At 44.4% G+C, this 24161-nt stretch overlaps 1 protein-coding gene and 1 long non-coding RNA gene across 2 annotated transcripts in view; one reads left to right on the top strand and one right to left on the bottom strand.

The window, feature by feature from the left end:
- LOC146435434 (uncharacterized) overlaps positions 1-24161 on the top strand; it is a 62266-nt gene that overhangs the window by 24326 nt on the left and 13779 nt on the right. The window lies entirely within an intron of this gene.
- Positions 7153-24161, bottom strand: part of SYNPO2L (synaptopodin 2 like) — a 35606-nt gene continuing 18597 nt past the window's right edge. Inside the window, exon 4 of the mRNA XM_085065539.1 lies at positions 7153-11067. Within this exon, the coding sequence (XP_084921665.1) occupies positions 8732-11067 (2336 nt within the window). The 3' untranslated portion in view covers positions 7153-8731. The remainder of the gene's footprint in view (positions 11068-24161) is intronic.

Genomic DNA, 24161 nt, shown 5'->3' on the forward strand with positions numbered 1-24161 from the left:
TCTGGGCACCATCACAGAGCTTCATGCCTGGTGAAGGCATTTACATCTGCACAAAGCTGGAGGGTGTCAAATACTACTGTCACAGCTGACCATCTGTCCACACCTCACACCCACTCTGTTCAAATGCAGGTGGCCACAGAGGAGCAGATCTCTTGGTGTTGCCAAGCCCTGCTCACTGCAGGTTGTACAAAGAGGAGTATTTTTCTCACCATGTTAATTCTCCTGGATTGGTTTAGCACCATGCTTGCCATCTGGTCAGTGCCCAGTGTCTGCTGTGATGTCCAGTTGTGCTCCTTGAGATGCTGCTCTCCTATTCAAATTCCCTTTGTTCTAAACACTATTCACCGAGTTGTGAGGGAGGGAGTGGCAGTGAGATACTGCCTGCCACAAGGTGGTGGCGTATGGAGGGACACAGTGAGAACAAACACAATGTGCTGTTTATTGCTTAAAATCAGAGCCCTTTGCCTCTCGTTTCCCAAAGGCATGAGCTAGAGTTACGTCTAAATTTGAGAAGTTTCTAGCTCCATTTTGATAATCATCTGAGAAATTAATGTGATTTATATAACTGAATGAGAAGAAATGCAGCTACCACTATATGGCATCTTCTTGCAGTAACTAGACTGATCCTAAACTCTACCTCCTCTCTGCTTACTTCCAGCAGCTGTTTTCAGACCAACTTATAGCTGTTGTTTTATTTCTCCAGTCATCTCCTGTGCCTTCCTGAACACAAATTACACCTTAGGGGAGTAGCTTGTGCCAGCTGGACAGCATGTGGGATACCTGATGGATTTTGAGGCATGGCATAGCTCCATAAGGCGATGTAGCAGGGAAGTATGTGGTTGCTCTTCCCTTTCACATGAACTGGTGCTCCTCTGCTTCCTCCCACCCCAGGCAGCTCCAGAGGCAGAGAAGCTGAGCAGGCTGGAAGGGAGCAGAGTGCCCCATGGTGATTGGAAGTGCTGGTAACTGGGAGTGAGCAGGAAACTGATATGATCCCTCTTATAAAACTCAAGAGAGACTAGGGAAAAGCAATAGCAAGATGAAGAGAAGGCATGTCTAGCATTCTGTGTAAGGATCTCAATCAGGATATGAGCAGGCATGCCCTGCAATTAGGACCAGGAAAAAGGCACTGAAGCAGTTCAGGGTGCGCGAGCTTCAGAAGACAAGAGTCTGCTGAGGATCCCCAGCCCAAAGAGCAAGAGGGAAGCAGGGTTAGGGGCAAGGCCAAGGACCCTGAAGTCCAGCTTTAAGGAGTGATGGGAACTGTGGTTTGATGGAAACAAAGCATTTCTATGCCTAGTCAAGGTCTCATGTGAGAAGTATACATATACCAGGTGAGACATGGGACCTAAGAGTGCATCTGTGATGAACTGAACAGAGCCTGAGCCTTGAACCTATTAGTATGGCACCAGGATTTATAGGGTGATTTACATAAAGCATTCTTGTGTCTGACACTTAAGCACCAAGACACACTTTAAACTGAGGTTCTTACCTCCTACTCTACCTTCCAATAAAATTACATGTCTTTATTTTCAGTTACCACACTGAGAACTAAATCCTGCATCTTACTCTGCTCTATACATGGCTTCTCCAGAGACATATGAATGTCTAGTTCACAAGTCTAGAAGTGTCAAGTGTGGGTCTGGCAAAGGCTTCTGACACAGAGTTGTGTCCTGCCATGATGCCAGGTTCAGCAGCTCAGTGACTTTTGCACTGAGAATATTGTACCAATCTGCTATCCCTACCATAAATAATGCAATGAACTCAGCATAAAGAAGATATCTGTTATCTTACCCACTAATGCTAGTCAGTGCTAAGGGTTTTAAATCACTACAAGCTGTGCTGGATAAGCTGGTTTAGTTTTGGTTAGGGTGGAAGGGTTTACCTGGAGTGTAATGAGGTTTGGTGGCTAAATTCAGTTCTTGCTTAAGTACATGGAATTTCCATTTATTCCAGTGGGGTAGTGCATGTGCTGCCTGTAGGATATTTCAGCACTTCAGGGAGTTTATAATCACACAAGAAATTGTCTGTATCTCATTGTGACCACCTCCCTCTATCAAAATATACCATTTGTTTAATTGGCCTGAGGAATAGCCTAAGAGATCTTTGTTAAGCTTTGCCTTTTCTGACACATATCTTCAAACTTAATTTCTTTTTGCATTTCATTTTGTGCACCTAATTTCAAATGGTCTAACTTCAAGTTGTTGATGCCTACAAAATCATTGTAAGAGCAGCTCATGAAATCTGCCTTATTACACTGCTAGATGGACATAAGCAGTATTTCAGAGAAGCATCATCAGCAGGGCTGTCTCTGGAGCATCTTTTGATCATGTAGAAGTCAGGCAAACAGCATCCATCTTCACCATTTTAGTTTTCCAAAGATAGAGAATTAAACCTTGCCCTTGCTCTCCTTTTTCCCTGGCGCCCAGGACTGCTCTGTGTTGAAAGTATCCACAAGCAGCACATTCCAACATGATGCAATCTGTTCTGAAAAAAAATTGCAAAACTCTTGATTTAGCTTTTTTCCCCTGTTGTCGTTATGGTTTTTATTGTTGTTGTTATTGTTATTACTATTTTGAAATAAATATAATTTTTGTTATTGTAAAATATTTCAGGTGCTCTTTATCTGTTCCAATTTACACAGACATCAGGAAGACGTGTCAGTACGTTGTTGCACAAAAGCAGGAGAAACAGTAAATGCCAGGCTCTCTCGTGCCATAAGTGAGCTTAATGCATGATAAGATGTAGGACTGTGACAGAAATGTGTAGGATTTGACCACAGAGCTGGCATGTGTGTTGAAATAGCTGCTGTTCCCGTGGTGTGTTACTTGCTGGGCTGCCTGTTAGTCTGCATGACCCACAGGCTACCACCCAGGAATCCTCTCCAAGCTGCAGCAAGCCCCTTGCTGCCAAAACTCCCTGGTATGAGCCTGACCTTCTCTGGTATGTGGGACTGAGCAACACCATATGTGAACGTCAAAAGAGGATAGATTAGGAAGAAAGGACTTCCTAAGATTTTAAACCCTCCAGACTTAGCACCACATCAGGCAAATGCCAAAACCCCAGGTAACTCAAAGAAGAACAGTGGCAACATCTAGTGGCCGCTGAAGCTATAGGTTTTCTGTCGGGGAATACTGTACTTGTCTTTCCTGTATGCCTCATACTTCCATGCTATGCTTTTTGCTGCACATTCTCCTTCCATCGAGTATGATAGTTTGGGGGCAAATATCGCCACTAGGCACCTTACTATTTTCTGGCTTTAAACTTCTTTCTGAGTTGGGTTCTGAAGGCCGAGTTCATCCTTAGACTGCTACATAGCTGCTTAGTAATCCTATGGCTTGGCAGGCTCCTGTTCCACCTTTCAAAGTCTGTTTGTCTGGCTCCTTCTGACATGATCTGCTGTGAGAGGAAATGACTCTCACTTGAGAAGGTTGTAGAGGTTAACAGGGAATTTAATCAAGAGCCCTGGATACAGCAACGGTCCTGCAATGTGTCAAACCATCTGGAGTAGTTTATAATCCTACTATGTCAGATTTATTAAGCAAAACAAGATGCAGTCCTAATCTGCAGCCTGTGCATCTGTATACTTACTTCTTTGGGAACCATGCTTCTGGCTAGGCATCAGCAAATATTGCTGGCCCTTTCTGCATTTTCTGATGGCAAGTCAATCAGAAATATGCTGGACAGTCCTAAGACCTCCCTTCAGACTGCTGCATAAGGAAGCCCTCCTTCCAATTAATCTGACAAATATCCACAATATTATACTTGGACAAATGTCCAGAGCCTGCAGTCTAATCCTACAGCTGATCCCAGTGTTTTTTACAATGCCTAGGAATCGCTATCTGTGAGTGAGATATGTCTGGGAAGGACAGCCTGCTAACGCTTGTCCTAAACTGAACATAATGACCCAGAAATTGAGAAGACTTTAACATTAATTGGGTTAAGGTTGGGGCTAGGATTAGACTTGGAGCCTGAGAATACAATGGGATATTTGATTTTCTGACCGATTTGTTTTTTCTGATATCTTGGTTAATATTAAGTTGAATTGTTCAATGTGAATTTTTGTATGGATTTATCAGAGCTGAAAAACTTCCACTGATACTGGATATACAAGCAGAGGGTAGGGTTTAGGTTAGAATAGGCTGAGGGGCAGTGATGGGGCAGGCCAACTCAGGCCAACTTCAACCTGTCAGTGAGTGAGTGTTTTACAGTCTGTAATACCACAGGTTTGGATCTCACTTAAGTTTTACTTGCATGGGGCTTTTTTAATGTATAGAGGCTTTAAATCCAACTTAGCTGTTTTATTGCTGATACATTGCATCCTTTTTTGAACTCCTTATACTCTCTTGTCCTTAGCAGTTTGTTGGCAGTGCTAAAGGCATGTGCTGTACACATAGCAATTCCTCCTGGGTGCCAAGCAAAGGAAGTGACAAAATGCAACATGTAAAGTGCATATCACAAGTTTATTTTTCTGCACAAACAAATAGAAAGTGATTGTAAATTGGAAAAAAAAAAGACAAAACAGAAAAGGAAAAATGTATTTCCATAAACAAAGATGCCAACCCTGTTCTCCTGGAGTCGTATCTTTCACCAGACAGAGCACTGTTTCTGAGCTCCCATTTTCAGAGCACTGATGGGTCTCTTCTAGGAAAAGGGTCTAGCAGGGGGTGCTGGATATTATAGCAGAAAGGGAGCATATTCTTTATGAGGAACAATCTTGCCTTGCACTGTGCTCATATCTGGTGATCAGTGATACCTCATCACACCAGTCTCTTCTGAGATGCTTCCTCTCAGGTGCTGCAGGATCTTGAGGTTATCTCTGGTAAGTGTTCCCATATATTGAGAGGGAAAGGACTGTTACTTCTGAAACAAAGATAAAACCTCTGAATTGCCATAACTGCAATGTGTAGCCTGCAGCATGCCAGAGAGGAGGGATGATAGGCAGTTTTAAATCAGAGCCCATGAAGACATCTTCAAATGCTTAACAAGGGAACACTGGGGTTTGGCCTACCACTGCAGCTTATAACTTAGCAGGTGGGAGCTAAAACTTGTCAAACAACTGTTTATATCTGCGCTTGTTCAACAGCTGAGGAATTAGACATTTGGAGAGGCTCAAGATAAGCTTATATGTTTCAAAAGAATTCCTTATAACCTCACCTGTGACCTTTCTAAGAGGCCAGTTTCATTATTTCTTGAGCAGACACTAGCAGAGCTGCTTAAAGCCAGCAGTAGTTCAGGTTTCTTCCTTATAACTTAACAGATGCATCTCAGTATTATTTCTCATCTCATGCTACTTGCAGCTACAGGCCTTATTTGGGATACACCACGAGCACTCTAGGCCTCATCTGCAACACCCTCTGCTTCTGCAGATCGAGTCCTGTGTCAGCAGAGGATCCAGAAAAGTTTGTGAGGGGGCTGAAATCCATTAAACTACTTTGGTTTTGCTTCTAAACCTAGCTTTGAACCAAGGATGCAAGTAAAATGCAGGATGCCCAGCCTCCTGGTTCTTTTCCTTGCTCTTATAATTAATATTTGTTCTCCAATCAAACCTAACTTTTTTCATCTCCTGCCCATTACATTATCAGAAAGGACGGGGCAAATGCAGTTATTCCACTCACTTGGGTCATGATATGACCAAGTGTTTAGTAATGACTCCTTAGCAGAAGTCACTGTGTTTGGTAATGACTCCTTAGCAGGAATCATTGTCTCCCAGAAATCTGGAGTAGGATCACCAAAATACTAACCACATGCAATCTCTCTTACATACTAAGGCCAGACTTCTCTATTTTTCCAGTGACATAATGAATTTCCTGAGACTTTCAGGCCCTGAGAGCACTTAACGTTAGGGGCCTTAGGGAAAGGAATACTGGAGTAAGATTCAGATTTTCTGAGGTTATTTCTTCACTGCAGAGTTATATTGAGCACCCTTTCTCTGGTCCACACAACCCCTCTCTGCACCTGAGTTCAGTAATGCTTTCAGCCTGGGCTAGCTTGTCTGTCTACAGCTAATGGCTTAAATCACTAGCTAGTGACAGACAGCACTCCACAAGGAGATGAGAGACAAAGCTTTTGGAGCACTGCTACTCCTTGAGTTCCTTCCCACAGTTTTTCTAGATAAAATAGAAGATTCCTCCTTCCATGTTTGGGAATAATCACAGAGGTTTGGTTTGCACACAGGTTTGGGTTTTTTTCAAAAACACTGGTAATGCAGTGCAGTACAGGATGAGTGAGAAAGCAATTATCTGAAATAGGTTTTGTAGCATGGCTGCTCCACTTCACTGGAGCTAAGTGGATTCTGGTGATCTGAATTAACTCTGTGGTGATGATTTCTCCTAAGACGTCCTCTCTGGGGCTTTTCAGGACACAAACAATCTCCTCATCAATTCAGTTCAGCTGCTCCTATGTCATACAACCAGGTGCGGCACCTCTTCTGACTCAGCCACACCTTTGTCCATTAATTCAAGGCATTCCCATAGCTTTTCTTACCATCCTCTCCCATGGTTGATAGTGGGCCAAGTGAGGTGTAAATTCCATCCTCCTCTCTCCCCAGCATGCCCTTTATATCTTTCAGGGCCCCCAGGAATGTGCACTGCAGACATAGGCCTGCAAAAAAGTCCAGCCAGAGTGTGAAGGATTCAAAGGCAGGATTGTTTATTACTTCTCCTTTTCTCTCATTCTCTCCCTCCCAAGTTTGTCCAGGATTAGTGCTGCTGGCTAGGTTCTCCAGTCTTCTTTTTCTTCATGGGAGAGCACAGATGAAAAATCTTCAGGTGCTCACAGAGAAAGACTTCAGAGCCTCCAAGAAAAAGTAGAGCCCCAGCTATCATGAAAAAGCTACACATCATAATCTCCTGCTGTGCTGGGGAAGGTTGGCTCAGATTTAGTGTGAAACACTAGCTGCACTGTTTACACACTGCTTCAGACCAACTTGCATTCCTTTTCTTCTCCCCAGAATCTACACTTTTGTATAACTAAAGTTTGTGCTCAGTCCAGTCAGAGAATGGCTACTGCTTGAAGGAGAGGAGCAAGTCTAATGAGATAGAGACTGGTCTCAAGCAGGGAGGGCTATGAGACCCTCATTCTGCCTCCTGTACACATGACTAAGGGTTTAGCAAAGGGCTGGGCAACCCTGACCCAGAAAGCATCTGGAGCCAGTGTTTCAGGAGCAATGCTTTCTTGGTGTACTTGTGGGATCACACCAGAAAAGGGGCTGCTGGCAAAGGAGGATCACAAGCAGAAAGTAAATGACAGAGGTGTGTGTAAACCAGAGAATGGATGACATGCACACACACATGCACAGTCCCTACTAATACGCTGAATTCTTCCTTGGGACGGGAGTGCTTTCTTCCTGTATGCCAGTAGTGTAGGGATTAAGTCGGAGGCTCGCCCGGGACATTCAAGGAATAACCAGTACTGTCTCCCCAGCATCACCAGCAAACCAAGCTCTGTATATGTGTGTGAGTGCAGATCCTCTGGGATTCTTAGAGCACTTCAGTTTTTACCAAAAAGGCCCCACAAGAATACCTAAGTCATTTAGTATGACGTTTTACTTGTGACTTTCTGTTTTCCTGACCTCCACTTCCATGTTCAGAGGTGCTCCATTTCCCCTCATCACAAAGCTTTCAGCAAGTTGTGTATCATGACCCATTTCTAATCTAGCCACACTTCCGTCCTAAACTAAACAAAAAGATCATCTGCAAATGCATATTCAGTCCTGCCTCCTTTTAAAGCCAACTGTACCTTCTCCCATGCAATCCACCTTTGTACTTACAGCATCCATATTCTGTTCCAGTGGGACTAAGGCTGCAGGGTCTTTCTTTGTGCCAACCAGACATTGCCTGAGCTTAGATTTGATTTTGTGTATCCTCAAAAATGGATACTTCCTTCTGCAGTTCCCACAGCTGGTGATAGCCCCACCAAGTCCCCTCAAAGCCCCTCTCTGGCAAACTGCTTCCAGACCTGATAGTGGTATTTAGTACCAGCTAGGATGACTCTCCCTTTTACCCCCAGTCTTGGTGACTGGAGGAACAGGCAAACATGGCCACTCTCCTGCACAGGGCACACTGCCCACATGTGCATGGGCAAACACCACTGCTCACTCTGCTCTCTTGCCTTCTTTCCCATGTCCCCACAGAGGGAAGTCTGGGAGAAGTGTCCAAGGTGAAGCCCCACTTCTCCTGTCACTCACTCCCTGCTGAGTGTTGCTGTGTGCATGTGTGTGCACACACAAGTGAACATGTACAGACTGGGAGGATCCAAAAACAGTCTAATGGGAAAAGCTAGGGCTCCTGTTCTTTAATCCCACCTCTCACCCTTTCTTCCTGGAAAGTTCTTTCCTCTTAGTTTTCTTCCATGCAGGAATGACTCCAAAGCCCTTGGGAAAAGACCTACTGCCTCCTGTGTGTCTCCATGTGAGAGAACACCTGCCATTCACCCCGTCTGAAGGTGGGTTTTGCTGCTCTGTACAAGTTCCCAGTATTTGTGTACTACACACATGCCCTTTCTCCACATTCTTCCTCCTGCTGTAGCCACAGCCAGTAAGCCTTTCCATAAAGTATCCCATCTGAGACCAAGGGGAGGCTGGGGAAGGGGGTGATGCAGAAAGGGAGTAATTTTTGGAGCTTTTTTTTCTTCATTTTATGTGACTCATCCCAATGTACTGAGCTGACATGAAAGACAAAACAAGCGCTATCTTTGCAGGGCCACAGACAGGATGGGAGGGGCACCTGCCTCAGTGATGGCCAAAACTTGGCCTCCACACATTGGCCTGCATCCCCGTTCTGGCTGCTGAGAATTTGGGCCTGGCCACCTGAAACCTAGAGGCAGAGGCTGAGTTTGGAGAAGGTCCCTGTTGCACCTGTCCAGGCTCTGGGGAGCTCTGATATGGCTTAGGGGAGGGGCTGAGCTCCATCTGGAAGGGTGCTGGTGTAGCAGGGGCAGAAGAGGCCATTTCTGTTCTCCACAATGGCTCATCCAGAGTGGTGGCTGAGCGGGGCACAAGCACAGTGGGTGCCAGGCTGCTTGAGGCTGGCATGGGAGCCGGAGTGGAGAAGCGACGAATCTCCTGGGTCTTGGCTATTTTCACAGGAACCTGCTTGGCTGCCACGAAGGATGAGCTAGCCTGTGGGGCTGCCTGACCTGGAGTATTCTGAGTGCTGGGGCTTGGGGGATCCCCAAAACAGAACATGGCTGACTTTAATTGATAGGGCTGGTGGCGCATTATATCAATGACCTTGATCCCTGATTTCTGGCCAGGTGCCTTTTTCACTTTGCTCTCTGCTTTGCTAGCCTGAGATTTGCTGGCTGCCAGGGGATAGAAAGGGGAATGCATTGGGTTATAAGCTATTGGAGGGGGAGCACGGATATTGGGTGAATATTTCCAGGATGAGGGTAGAGAGGGGGATGGAGAGGGGGTCCTGGGCTTGTACTCCGGCTTCGGTGTTGTTTCCACCACAAATTTGTCCATGCGGCTCTGGCGTTTGGCGAAGAGCTCTGCCCCCTTGCCTTTAAGCTGAGGCATGTCCTGGGCCCCGTTTACCAGTCCAGCATCTTGTTGAGGCTTCGGAGCTACTGGAGGTGGGGTCTTGAATTTGCGGCCTGAGGACTGCATGAAGTTGCAGGCCTCAGCACCCAGGCTGAGGAAGTCCTCTTCAGGTCCAGACTCAAAGCCTGCCCCAGGGTGGTCACCTTTTGGCTTCTCATCCAGATTCTGCACCAGAGACAGGAGCTCAGGGTTGGGTGAATTCTTCTTCTTCTCCTCAATCTTACTGAACATGGGTTTCTTGTTGCCCCGCCGGCGAGCCTCCTGCAGGATGCCTGTGCGGGGAGCTGGCACAGCAATCCTCTGCTCCCTAGAGGTTAAGGGCTCTGAAGGAGGTCTTGGCATTGCTGGAGTGATGGCAGGAGAAGGCTGTTTTGGCACAGGGGAACTGCTTCTCATGTGCTGTGATGGTGCTGGACTAATATACAAAGAAGAAGAGGCTGTTCCAGGGACTCGTGGCTGGGATGCTGTGGAGGCCATATCCCCTCCTGGCTTTGAGGGAGTTGACAGAAAGATAGAGGTGGTGGATGTTCGGGCAGTGTTGGCAGAAGGCTTAATCTCTGGAGCACTTCCTCCCCCTTTTGGCTGTGACTCTAGTGGTGATGTTGATCTTCCTGGTGCAGGAATATACAGAGATGTGGAGGAGCTGACTGGACTACGCTGTGTTGGCACTGGTGCATTGGCAGGTGTTCCTGGAGCCAGAGGTGAGAGAGGGGGAACCACTGTGCTTTGCCCACCCAGACTTTCTGTGGGTTTTTTGGGTGCAGATGGCCTAAAGATGACAGAGGATGTTGCTGGGCGTTGGCCAGAAAAGCCAGGAGTAAAGGGCCGTGCAGACCTGTTGAACATGCTTGTTGAGCTTGCAGAGAAGGGGTCAGGGGTGCTTGGGGGAGGTGGGAAGAAAGTGGGACTGGGGGCAGTCAGGAGCTGAGTGGGGACAGTGGCTGGCTGCTTGCTGGGCACTTGCACACCTTCCAGGTGGATGCTGAGGGGCATGTTGTCTGCCTTCTCTGGCACAGGCATATCTCTGTTCACGGTGCCCTGCTTTGGCTGGGCAGCTGGGGCAAGCTCCGGGCTCTTCTGCACTGGAGTTTTCTCAACTGTGTACTTCCCAGCCCGTTCCCTCTGCTGCTCAAATAATCGTGCTCCTTTACCTGAGGCCTCACTCAAACCTTTCTGCTTCTCTTCCTTCTGTTCAGAGTCAGATTTGGATTTTTCAATGTCCAGGTAAGTGTTGTCCCAGTCTGAGTGATTAGTTAGGCTTCGGGCATCAGAGAAACCTTCCTCGTCAAACTCAGATTCACTGGTTGGAAAAACTCCGTCCTCCTCCTCGTAGGAGCGGTCTTCATCAACACTGCCAAAGCTTACCAATGTGTATTTCTTAGCCCTCTGCCTGCGTTTCTTAAACATCAGCACCCCCTTGGAGTGGGGGTTGGGTGCATCTGTCAGCAGGGATGCAATGGTTCTGCACTTGGTTTTGGCTTCTTTCACGTTCTTCTCCTGGATGCTCTCGTGGCGGTGGAGCTCTGAAAGAGATAGAAAGAGGCAGTGTCAGAGCTCAGAAAAGGCTGGGTGGGTAAAGGTGGACAGTGAAATGGCTATAGGTGTTCTAGTGCACGTAGGAGGAAACACATCCCTTGCCCTTCTTTTTTTCCTACTTTTGCTGACAATAGTGTCTTTATAAACTGTTGGTAGAAACTCAGGAGCAGTTTTCTCTTTCCCTGCAAGCACAATAGAAGTCAATGCAGGTGTGGGGAGGGAACTCTGATGGCTGGTCTCAGTTTCCTCATCAGACCTGGGATTTCCTATTTGTGAAGCATGCAGTCAAGAGTCCCTGACGTTTTCACAGTGCATGCCCTTGCTCCCAGTAATTTTTACCAGTTATTTATCACCCTGAAGATGGAGCCCTGCTTTCTGCAGACCTTCCTCCTACCAAACAGAGGACTGCATGTGTGCAAAAGGAGAGGTGTTCTGCAGGCACAGTGGGGCTGCTCCTGATCTGAGCCCTGCAATTTCAGCCACAGCCAGAGTGTTGTGCAGCAGCATTGTGTGCCCTGCAGCAGCCTTGCCACTGAAGGAGGCAAAGGAGGCATGATTTCACCCTTGCTGCAGTCCCTTCCTTGTGCCCCATTTCTGGCAAGGAAGAAGAGTATTTGCTCCTAAGCAAGAATCCTAGATCCCCACAACTGATCAGCTAGGCCAGAAGGAAATCCACTTAGACAGGCTTGCTAGGAAAAGACACCACCTGCTGGGACACAGGCATGAAAGTGTGGGATAATCATTTTCCACCTGCTCCGCGGTCAGTAAAGCCCCAGGGTGTTCTCCTATGTCTGTGTGCAGGGAAAGCAGATGGTGAACAAGATTCAAGAGTAAAACCAAACTTGTCTGCCCTAAGGAAAGTATGGGCATGCCTCAAATCACTGTTGAAGTGACAGAAGTCAGCAGTAACCTTGCACAGAAAAAAGCCCCACATACCTAAACCATAGACTAATTTGTGATGTCTTTCATTTCACCCTTTTCCATTGTCTTTTTCCCAGCATGATATTCAGACGAAACAACCATCCACTATATGCATCTAATAATTTGTCAAAAAAACCACCTTGTCCAGCCCTGACATTCTCAAGAAAGAGGTAAAAATTTATGCTCTGCTGAAGGGAGAGGAGAGGAGAGGAGAGGAGAGGAGAGGAGAGGAGAGGAGAGGAGAGGAGAGGAGAGGAGAGGAGAGGAGAGGAGAGGAGAGGAGAGGAGAGGAGAGGGGTGCAAGGCAGTGCTGAGGGATGGTGTTAGCTAAAGAGATGATGGAAGCTGCTCAGTCCTCTCAGGATCTGACTTCTGATCATTTTATCACAAAGTATTCATTCAGTGGGAACCTGCTAATGTGGCAAAGTCACCTGCAGTGGGGGGACAGGGAGCTTAGTTAAGACGTTTCCTAGTTTTCCCAAGGGCTGCAGTCTCACGAAACCTTTCTAGTCTACACAGTGGTCATCATTCTGTACTGCATCAATGTAACCACAGCAGAAAGAGCTTCCCTCTCCCACCCCACACTGAAAATAAAGTGCTGATCTGCAAAGCAGTCATCCTTCCAGGAAGCTCTCAAAATTTGCAGTCATTCCATAGCATATTCTGCTGCTTTGGGATTTCAGCAAGAGAACTTCTGTGGTTGGACATCACCTCATGTGGATGCACAGTCCATTCCTCTCCTTTGCACCCAGAACTGGAATGCTGAAATGGCTCACTATTTGAACTTGCATTTGCAAAGTGAAGGCTCTCTGCAAAACTCTCCTTACAGAATGATTCCACCTTGCTGAACCAAGACTGAAGTAGTGTCCAGGCTTTTGTGGAGACTTAGTGTTCTTCAGGGCAGCCACAGACTTGCCCTCAAAGACCTGCTCTCCATGATGGAAAAAACTACAATCCCTGAAGATCTGCCTATTCAATTTATGAATCTGCATGCATGTGTCTCCAAGGGTTGTTGACAATGAAGGAAATATATTTGTTGCTACAAATAACCTTGCTACAAGCTACTACACCTCACCTGGTGGTATTTTGCCTCTTAATTTACAGGGAGAAAGAGCATGACCACAGATTCTTAGTCAAGTGCAGAATAGGTAAACTCTGGTCTAAGTGACTTGTGGGAGGATTTCTGGCATCAGGAGCTAACAGCTAGGGAGCTACACCACTAAAAGTGATGTCTGCACAGCCCCTTCTGACAGCAGAGTACCATGGAAGTGCCAGCTCTAAAGTCTCTCCTAGCAAATACTGTCAGGTCTTGGCTTTAACTCCACCAGCTTGTAGTCCTGACTCAACATTAGCATCCATGTACAACTTCCCTGGAAAGTTGCTCTGAACTGCCCTGTGCTCTGAAGGAGCTGGCAAGTAGGGCCCTCTGGGACCTGCTCCTCACCTCCCTCTTCTTATCTTCATACTTTTCTCCTCATCAAAGGCTAAAACACATGACTAATTACCAGTCCTCCTGATAGAAAAATGGGCATGCTATTCAGGCTACAATCTTCCACAACAGTTTTAGAAAAAACAGAAAGAGAAATCTTCCTAAGATGACTTGTAGAAGGCAAAGAGCAAAAATGAAAGCAGAATAGGCAAAAGAATAAGGGAGGGAGAATACAGTAAAAAAGGAGATGAATGAAGGAAGAAAGGAAGAGAAGAGAAGAGAAGAGAAGAGAAGAGAAGAGAAGAGAAAAAAGAAAAGGAACAAAGAAAAGAAAAGAAAAGAAAAGAAAAGAAAAGAAAAGAAAAGAAAAGAAAAGAAAAAAAAAGAAAAGACACATTTGTACCTGCATAAGGCTGATCCAAGCTTGAGAAGGTAGAGTCCAGACCTGGAGAGCTGGGCATGTCACAAAGCCCGTTTAATTCACAACTCCCCATAAACAGAAAGAGAGGCAATGAGAGAGGAGCAAAGTTCCCTGCTGGAGCAGAACCAAAACTCTGAGATGTCCAAGCCCTTTGCTATCAGTCCACAAGCCTTTTAAAGCCTCTCTTTTGTCTCGTAGGCATTGCTGCTGAAAGCCATGAGGTCACTTTGTCTATTTTTGTCTTCATAGCTTCATCACTGAGCAGTGTGATGGACATTGTCACCTGGCACTTAAACACCCTCATTCTTTCCCCCGCCCTGTACTCCCCGTAAGGAGAAACTCCTCTATTTTAAAATAAGAAAATATATTCTATATTCTCACAGCTTCTGTGGTGTAACCTACAGGTTAGAAAGGTGCAACCTTTAAGTTAGTGTTACCAATGCCTCAATGTCCAGCATTCCTGTGCCAAAGAGCCCTTCAACGAGACTAACACAGTGTGCATGTCCAACATGGACAGGCAGAAGAAACCTACACAGGAGAAAAACAACATTCCTTGCCTGAAACCCTCAGAGAGCACTCAGCTCCATGTAAACATTTGGAAGAAAAGAGAGAGCAGAGACTTTCATTTCATGTGTATCAGTTTTCTTCCATATCTGAGGAGAACCGGTCCATGATTCAGATTTCTGTTGTGTACAAGACTGAGGAACATTTAACAGGGGGGCATTAGGATCCTGGATGCCTGCAGTGAAGTTGTTTAGTTGAATTAAAACAGCAGAGGCTTTTACCTACACTGAAAGCATGGCTGTGCCCAGGGAGGGTGACGGAGTGTTTGGAAGCCAGGCAGTGGTGTTTTGGCAGCACCATTCAGAGCTCCAGCACTGGAGACTGAGAGGTGTTGAAGGATGAGATGCTGATAGTGAGGACTGTGGTGAACAGGAAGGAAGGGAATAGATGATGCTGGGAGTCTGCAAATCTCTGCAGCTGTGGCCTGCTCAGCATCTTTCCACACTTTGTCTAGGTCCTGTCTTACTGCTTCTTCCTGTACTCATGCAACAGCTCCTGCAAGATAATCCCAGAGCCATGGCCAAGGGACACTGTCCCATGATTCTCCCTCCCAGCTTCCCCACCCTTAGCAACTCTGTAGCCTTGGCAGACCACCTCCAGTGTTAGAGAGTCTGGAAAAATGAAGGTCTGACCATGCCTTCTGAAATCCTGTACCCATCACTGTATGCCAAAACAACAACTCCCACAAGGCAACGTTGCTGTAGAGACCTGTCATACAGAGGTTCTTAGAGCAAGAGCAATGAAAGTGGTTCTCTCTTTGATGAATATTTACATGTATAGGGATACAGTTGCTTTGGGGAAACCTTGTCATATTGATATATAGCATTGGAATGAAAACACAGCTCTGTCTCTAGTAAGAACATTCAAATGGAATAGATAAGAGTAAAAGAAAAGGTTATAAAACTCTCAGAAATTCTGTTGGTGTGGTAATGTATGCCCAGGCAAGCTACTGAACAAGCAGGCTTATATGATGTTAAATACTGTTCATGTTCTCTAGGAAACAAACAATGGTAAATTTTATTACCAAGATCTAATTCTAGAAAAGCCATTACCATAGAAAATAAGCACTCTGCTATTTCCAGAGACAAGGAGCCTGTTCCTCTGTGATGAAATGCTACTTGTCAACTACTTTTCTCAGATGAGGTCACCTAGAATTTTGTTCTTCCAGCTATTTATGTTAGACAAGGTCATTTTTCCATGGCTAATGTTGCAGATATCTCACTAAGTCATTAGAGGCTACAGATGTCTCATACTTTTCATACCTGGAGTCCTTTCAAAATAAGATTTGGATGGGTTATATTGACCTTCTAAGTATTTCCCTGTTGAAAGTTTCCACCCTTAAAGCTTTGATCAGTGTGTAAATTGCAAACAGTTAAGCAGAGGAGTATATATCCTTTTACTTCAAAGTAAAGGTAAAACTCTTGGGATAGGAAATGTTTCTCATTCTTGGATATTTGCACACTTCCATCACATAACCTGTGCATAATATAAAACATAGATATGGCTTCAGCTCCAGTTTAGGATGCTACAGTCCTACCCAAGTCTGCAACACTTTAGCATATATCTGAGGTTAAATAGTTAAATACTTGTCAAACCAGTGTTTCTTCTTAAATGGCTAGTGATTTTAAGTGTGCCAGTGAGACACTGCCCCACTGCAATCTCCTGGTTTTGGAAAAATAAAAATCAGGCTTTCCTGAAGGTGAATTGAAAGCCCAGAGGAAAAAAACCCATGCCCAGTCATTTTGTAGATTTTTGACCATTCTTAGCCATACTGCTGTTGGAGACCTCTGTTAGGCAGAGCGAGTGTGGAGACATCACTGTGCATGGCTGCAATATCTTAGTCTCATGGTATCCTGCTGGAGACTTGAATAGTTTGTTCGCTCAAAAAAATCTCCCTCAGTTGGGTGAGAGTTTGCCTTTCTTTCTGAGCTGGATGGAAAAGTGCCCTCAGTGCCAAAGGTAGCACACAGCCAGTTTTTCTGTGCTGACAGCTCACACTTGGGCCCTGGATATTTCCTACATAGTCTTCTCCCAAAGAAGAACTTTTTTTGCCAGGACAGCACCTGTTGAATGCACTAGTGAATCTGTCTTCTGCAGTTTTAGCCCAATTTCCTATGAAAGGTTTATGCAGTCAATGCTGCATGTCTTTTGATCTCACCCATTTCATGCTAATAGCTTTTGAGTCCATTTGCTAGTTTTAAGAATCTGAAGTCACAAAGATACAAAGCTACTACAAGTTTACATGGAAATAGGAGGCTCAACGGAGGAGAGAGAGCCCAACATAGGAAGTGAGAAGTCTGAGTGCAGTCTTAATTAGGCATCAAAAACTGAAGAACACACACAACAGAGAGATTATGCTTTCTCATTTTGAATGTGAGAGACAGACATCAGACAGATTTGCATTTACTAGACATGAAAGAATGAGATATCAAATACAAAACAAAAATTAATAGGATGCCAGGATCTGCAAATTCTGCTGCTGATAAAATTGCTTGATGTCTGACAGCAGGATACCACTGATTGATCATATCTTTGTCCTTCAGTGTATCCAACATCTACACCAGTAATACAGACAAGTATATGCTCACCATCTCAGTATGTGGACTTGATTAGTTCTCTAGCACTTGCCATATAGTCTCATGAACCAGTTGATTTTAGTCCTTTTCTGAATTTATTCAAGCTCCTACTACATTAAAAAATCTAGCCTTTCACAGGGCAACTATAATACCTTCCATGTGTTAGGTCATCTGCCAGTTAATACACAGCAATCACCACTGAATCCCCAGGCCACCCGCTGAAAATGGCATTGTTGTTATTTCCTGTTACTGCTTGCTAGGTACGACACCCAAGAGAAACAAGCCACATTTACAAAGCTTCACTAGCAGGAATTAGCATCTGAAAAAGCAGATAGGAAGACAATAGTGGTATACCTGGGAACACTTTTGAACTCCTCAGTCAAGGTAACCCCTCTCCCTCCCCTGTGTCCCACACACACCTGGGTTTCTCTGGGAAGAAAAACCAGAGAAAAGCTGCAAGGTGTCTCAGCTAGGTTGCAGATCTGAATAATAGCAGTTTCAGGGCTGTGGTGTGCCCCACAGCACATACTGCCTGCTCCGTCTAGATGCAGCCAGAGGACAAGATCCACTGACAGAAGAGAAGAGGGTTGGGATTTTTTATCATCTGTCTCCTTGCCAGTCATATAACATTGAGGTGGAGAGGACTTTTGATTGACATGTTAGTTTTTAAAGCTCCATGGGTGAAAATATAGAGGTAGTCCTGTTAGATTCAGAAGCCCAGTGAAACACTACTACCAACTTAGCCAGTTAGCTCATCTGACATCATGAACCATTAATAGTTATGTTTTCTGTTCTATTCTTAGCCAATTGTACGGTCACCTTATGGTAGTCCTATCTCATCCGTATTTCTCTCATTGGAAAAGTCATGTGGAACTGTATCAGGTATCTTATAGATGCCAATATATACTGTGCTCACATTATTTCTTCAGCCATGAAGTCTTATCTTACTGAGCAGGTCAAAGACTCTTTCTAGTTTTTGTTAGTCCACGTTGATTTTACTGTTAATTTTGTTTTCTACAAATATGGTCAAAAGAACTACTTCATTCACCTAATTGAAGCTAAATTTTTTTTTTTCTTATCCTCAGAGCCTATGTCTATTAGAAGGGTATATTCTTGGTCTTTTTCCCTGAGACCTTTCTCATTATTCCAAGGTACTTGGCAAGGACTGAGGACCATTCTGATACAATTTTCATTAATTCCTCACATTTGGCCTCTATCAAGAAGCTGACTCAGCCTTGTCCTTTCAGTACAGTCAGTGTATCAAGATATGCTGAATCTACTTGCCTCCACTTCTGCTCCTGTTTCTTTCAGCAAAGAGCTAGATTCTTACTTAATGTAAGTGGTAGATACACTGATGACAGTAAAACTTTACACATTTCACAACAAACTGATGTCCCTTCCTGTGATGGATTTAAGTGAAACTGAAAAACAGGTATTTGCCAGATTGACAGTTTTCTCCTTCCTAGCTGTGATTTTCTCTCCCTTCTCCTGGGTAATGACTGTTGTTTAATCACTCCTTGTCAAAGTCCTTTTATGCCTCACCCTTTTATGCCTCTCCCTCATCCATCACTATCACTTTGTCTCAAAACAATTTCATTGTTGTTCCTGAGCAGACTCATCCCAACCTTGACAGCAACCTTGTCCCATATCACTTTCAGAACTGATGGAAACAACTGGACAAAGAAAGAGATTCCTGTTGCCTGTTTGCATTATAATTTCTTTCAACTCAGCTCTCAAAACCCTGTAATCTATTTGGTTAAGACAATCTGTGGGGTTATATGTATAGTTGTTTCAGCGTGATTATTGCTCTCATCACCTTTGTGATCTGAACTATTGGCAAAATTTTGGTTTAATCCCATTGTTCCCCATCAGCCTTACACATCCTAAGTCAGAGTAGAAGTGTAGGTGTAAGGACAGACTATGTTAACTTCACGTATGTGACAACATATTCTGAAAAATCACTAGCTGGGGCTCTACAAGGACCATGGAAGTGTGAACTTGGAAGTGAACTCTGATACTGCTCTGTCAGCAGCAGGATGATGAATGACCTCTGATCATGTCTGAGGAACTGTGACCCAGAGTCAGAGTCCCTGTGCTCACAATAATAACATGATGCCTGAGTAACTAATAGTTTACAAAAAGATGCTTCAAATGATATCTCATATAGTTGAAATACTAGGACAAATGAGGGTATATACCTTTTCATTTCAAGGATCACACAGTTTTCCTCCATACATCTTCAAATGCTGAAGATCTTTCGCCTCACAGATAATATTATCTGCAGCTAGATTTATCTTGAGCTAACACATGTTCAGCTAAATCCGTGTCTCTGTCAGGATCTGGGGCAGCAGGATTGAAGTGAGGTACAAAGGTGGAGCAGAGCAGAGCTCTATCAGCCTTACTTCCAGTGCTGCAACCCACAACATCCTCATTGAAATGCTGGACAAGAGTGACGCCTGAGGGAACAATGCTGGAGGTCTCCAGTAAAAATACCCAAGGAAGATGGCCACTTACTTGTGACAATTTTTGAGATGACTCAGGAAAGAAGGAAAACTTCATCCACACTACCCAAGACAGACAACAGTAGTTTATAGTCTCTGTTTTCTGCCCAGTTAATATATCAGCCTGAAAATATCACCTCTGCTATACATAAACTGAAGGAATAAGATCAAATGTCATACTCAAGTGTAAAAGTAGAGAAAGAGGGCTCTAGATGCCCAGTGTTTATCTCACTGTAGTCTTTAATAAATGCTTTCCAAGTGCCACAGAATTCAAAGTGTTAGTTATTAAGTGGGGTATTCTTAAACACATACAACCAGACTGCAACAGCAGTGTATGGAAACTGATTTCCCAAGTGGACACAGTTTCCAGTTTGATGGGTGCTGAAGTGAGATCAGACTCTCCATCTGTGATTCAACCGTGGAAGCTGTTGTCCTTGTTTTCCTAGTGGCTGGCTGCTGTCTGAGTAGCAAGGGCCAAGGGTGATTCAGCATTGCTTCACACTGCTAGGAACAGACTTCCTGTAAGATCAGTTGTTCAGGCGATTAATTTTAATCTCCTGGTCTGAGCAGAATGCTTTTCTATTTTACTTTGAGGCACATAGGATGTAGCAGTAGACCACTATGCTAAACTTTTTGGTCTCCTAGACTGCAGTGAATGACAAAACCAGTAAGTTAGTCTAAAATCACATAACTGTAATCATTAGAGTTACAACCGTCAAAGCTGAAAGCCAAGTAGAAAATGTGGTGCAATAAGTTCAAACTGCCATTCAGACACTTCATTTTGTTCACAGCTCCTGTAGCCTATACCAGTTATAACAGGCTGAGAGATGGCTTGCTGCACTCACCCTCTCTGCAGAGAAATGTGACTGCAGTCACTCTTAGAAGAGGTCATCTGTGTGACCCGCCAATGAATAGGCCACTTATTTATAAGCATCCTATCTTTTCCAGTGATGCTGCTGTACATCCGCTTTAAACAAGAAGGATTTCATTTGCTGATATGGAATGTAGTAACTTTGATGACTCTGCACAGGCAGCCAGGCCCATATAAAGCAGAGGAGGAAATTTCCCCCCCCCAGTTTTCCCTCCTTTCCTCTACCATACATGGAGAAGTTCTTCAATCCTACGAACTAAAAATAGTCCAGCAGATAAGTTTAAATTAAGATATTTTGAAGCACTTCTTGCACTGACACAGTGTGATAGCAAGTTAGGAATAGACTGCTCTCCTGGTATGTCTATCCTCTGCTAACAATTTGTATTTCCAGTTGTAAGAAAGGCTAAGCCCTTTGTCCTGTGAGATGATTTAGGATGGGAGTGAAAATACAGTGCACCTCAGAGAGCACAGGTGGCTGAGAAGAAGCAACCCTGACTACAGATGGATCCCAAGCATCTGAAGGTGGGGTGAGAAGAGAAGGACACTGCAGGACCTATGGGGAATCAAAAAACCTCACTTGTGATTACTTGTGACAACTAGAGTCTGATTCTCCCTGCCACAAGTTCCCACTTTCTGTTAACCTCCTGAAACTGATTTAGATTTTTTCATTTGTATTTTCTGTCTTATTATCTCTTCCTTTTCTTTTGCACTGTCCAAGTGACACATAAATGATCTCAGGAGGGACATTGTTTGGCCCTTTACAGGGATGACAAACTGAGGCTTTAAAGACCCCCAGTTTCCCCAGGGATGAATCACCTCTTTAAAAAGAGCAAGTTACAGTTTTAGTGGGAAGGAAACAAATTCATATTGTTATTTCCACAGATTAGGCAAAATATTGGCTGTTCGCAAACATGACCATTTGATAGGTCATTTAAAATACAGCAGGATCTCTGTTTGCTGGCTGTTCTCTTACCCCACTGAGCAAAACACCAGGGTGCATAGAAGCCACTGAGTAGTGATGCAGACTGAAGTCTTTCTACTGGTAGGGCAAGTTCATCTGGGTTTGGGTGACATGTGGCTCCCTGCAGTGCCCCAGCAGTCTGCACCAGTAATGCTCTGAGTGAGTTTGAGCAGGCATGTCCAAGTCATGTGTCCTGTGGAGAGCTGGGATGACATACATGCTTCTTCCACAGGTTGAAAAAAATGAGCCAATACCAATGTGCAAATACAGCACAAACGTTGGAAAGAGAGAGGCCCAAACCTCACTGCAGGGGCTGTTGGCTCTCTAAGGAGCTCTATGGCCTTGTGTCTTTGTTGGGGAAGAAAAAGCACATCTAAGCAGCTGACGATGTGCAGGGCATCATAAGGTGGCACCATCAGCTGCTGCCCACTTTCCTGTGCCTATTTTGCTCCACCCCACCTGCTGCCAAATACTGATCTTGCGCTGTTGGTAACTTGCCACTACACTGTGTTCTGCTCCTGGAGTCAAAGTTTTGCTTAGTGTAAATAAGGGAGCTCCATTTACTCCCGTGTTACTGTGGTGCAAAGCAGGTGTCAAACAGCAGTGTCACCTCCAGCAATTATTACATGATTTATATCCTCTAAGAAAAGGCAGGGAAAGCAGTTGTACTTCCCATGAGTTGGTGAAATTAATGCAAAAAAATACATGTACTGGAGAAATGTTCATCAGATGATAATTGAGAGAAAATGAATCAGTAGCAATCAGAGTATAAAGACTGATTGCCCATCCTGGTACAACTCAGAAAGATGGTGAGGGAATATGGAAAGCATTTCCTCATTTCATTGATGATCTTCAGGACTATATATAGTCAGCACAGATCAGATTTTCAAACACCATCAGAAACAAAGGAAAATCATACAGGAAAGGGGAGACGGGAGCTGAGTCACCTTGCCTGTGATCTGGAAAGCTCAGAGCTCTGGGGTGCACACAATAAGGACAAAAGTCTATAAAAGTTCTACAGATAGGAAGTAAAGAGCAAAGCTACAGAAAACCCAAGAGCTGACAGCATTCTTACTGAGATCCTTGCAGGGCAATAGAACAGTGAAGAATATTGGTTGCTACTCTTGGTGGTGTGCAAAAGAATGATATATCTCTGTTCTTGTTTTGGGATTTGAGTTATTGATACAGAGATTTGATGTTTCTAAATTCTCATCTATAAAGAATGTACCTGCAATTCTGTTTGCCTGAGGTGCAGGGACAGGCAGAAAAGGGAGACAGTCTCTGGAGCTTAAAAATTATAGTGAAAAGTTAGAAAGAATTAAAGGAAAGGCTAAGAGAAATACCCCCAAAACTGAAGTAAACATCAGAGCAGACATGACAAAGTAGTACATTCTAGGAAGAAAAGATGAGGAACCACCTGGGGAGCAGTCCCAACAAAACAAAACGTGATTTTTCACATTCTTGTGGTGCAGTGGTGGGAGCTGAAGAAGGCCACGCAAGGCAAGGAGGGTGTGTTAGTAGATGTGGTGGGAATATATTTAAATAGTGCTTGAAAAGGCAGACATCTGCTTAGGTATTCACAGTGGTCCTTAAATGTCTACTGCTTATGAATTGAGCCTTAGGCTCTCACAACTGATAGTCCAAGTCACTTACTGGAACTAACTCAGGTTTTAAAACCTTGCCTAACTTCTAAACCATGATTTTGCATTCCTGTTTAGCAAAATCCAGGAGTCTCCATGTCCCAGAGTAGGCTAGTCTGCTCTGGATATTGCTAAGGAAAGACAGAAGAACTCAGTTTTAATAGGTATCCCTTAGCTCTATTCACTACATAATGAACACCTTCCATCCCTCCTCCTTATTTGCCACCTTCTGTGGCTAGCACAGGTTTTTCCCACAAGAATTCTTCTTGTGTTTTATAAATAAAGATAAAGTTTGGATGTTATTGGAACAGTGTCGCAGAACTTGGACAGTGCAGGCCTGGCCAATCAGGCCTGGGGGAAGGCTTCTGACTGACCAATCTGGGTGACTTTTGAGAACTCTATATATGTGATGAAATCAAAACAATAAAGGTTATTCCTTCTTGCCACTGCGAACTGGTGCTTTCATTACTCTGCTAGCTGCTCAACAGCGACAACCTTCCTTCATACAGTCACTGGCTGCTGAACTTGACTTTTGTTTTAATTGCTGCTGTGCTCCAGCATGATCAGGATGTAGAGTTTTGCCTTCTCATTTACTGACAAGATCCCTAAGCCAAGAAATGACCATGTAAGTTACCATCCGTGGCAGAGTAACTCCTACATAAGGACACCTATGGCCAAAAAGAGGGTGAGCAGTGAAGGAGTAATAGGAGAATAAAATATTACCTCAGTCTCCAGTGCTTCTGGGAACCCTAACTCTAGCTGGCAATATTGTTGCATCACCTCCTGCCATGAGATATTATTTTGCCATCAGAAATGCTCTGAATTAAATACATAGCTTTCCTGCCATCCCTCTGAACTGATGCTGTCCATGGAAATAAGTCTTGATGTAAAGCAATTGCTCTTCCACTGCTAGGACTATCAGATGTCAGGGAGCAGCTGAACATGCCTTTCTCAACATTCGCCTCATGCTTGTACATTATTCAAAGAGGGAAAAATAGCTTCATCTTCAGGGAGGCTGAAATTGATGATTTCTTTCCTGTTCTAAGGAAAATGAGTGCTAAAGACTAGGAAGAAGTAGTACAAGGCATTAGGTCAGGAGCACTGCCCAGCAGAGCATAAGGGACCCAACTGAGCCTCACCACTTAACATGGGAAAGAGCAGTAGGACAGTGCCTTGTCTAATGGAAGCACCTAGGTT

This window comes from Lichenostomus cassidix, chromosome 6, assembly GCF_008360975.1.
Source record: "Lichenostomus cassidix isolate B80296 chromosome 6, HeHo_3.0, whole genome shotgun sequence".
Lineage (NCBI taxonomy): Eukaryota > Metazoa > Chordata > Aves > Passeriformes > Meliphagidae > Lichenostomus > Lichenostomus cassidix.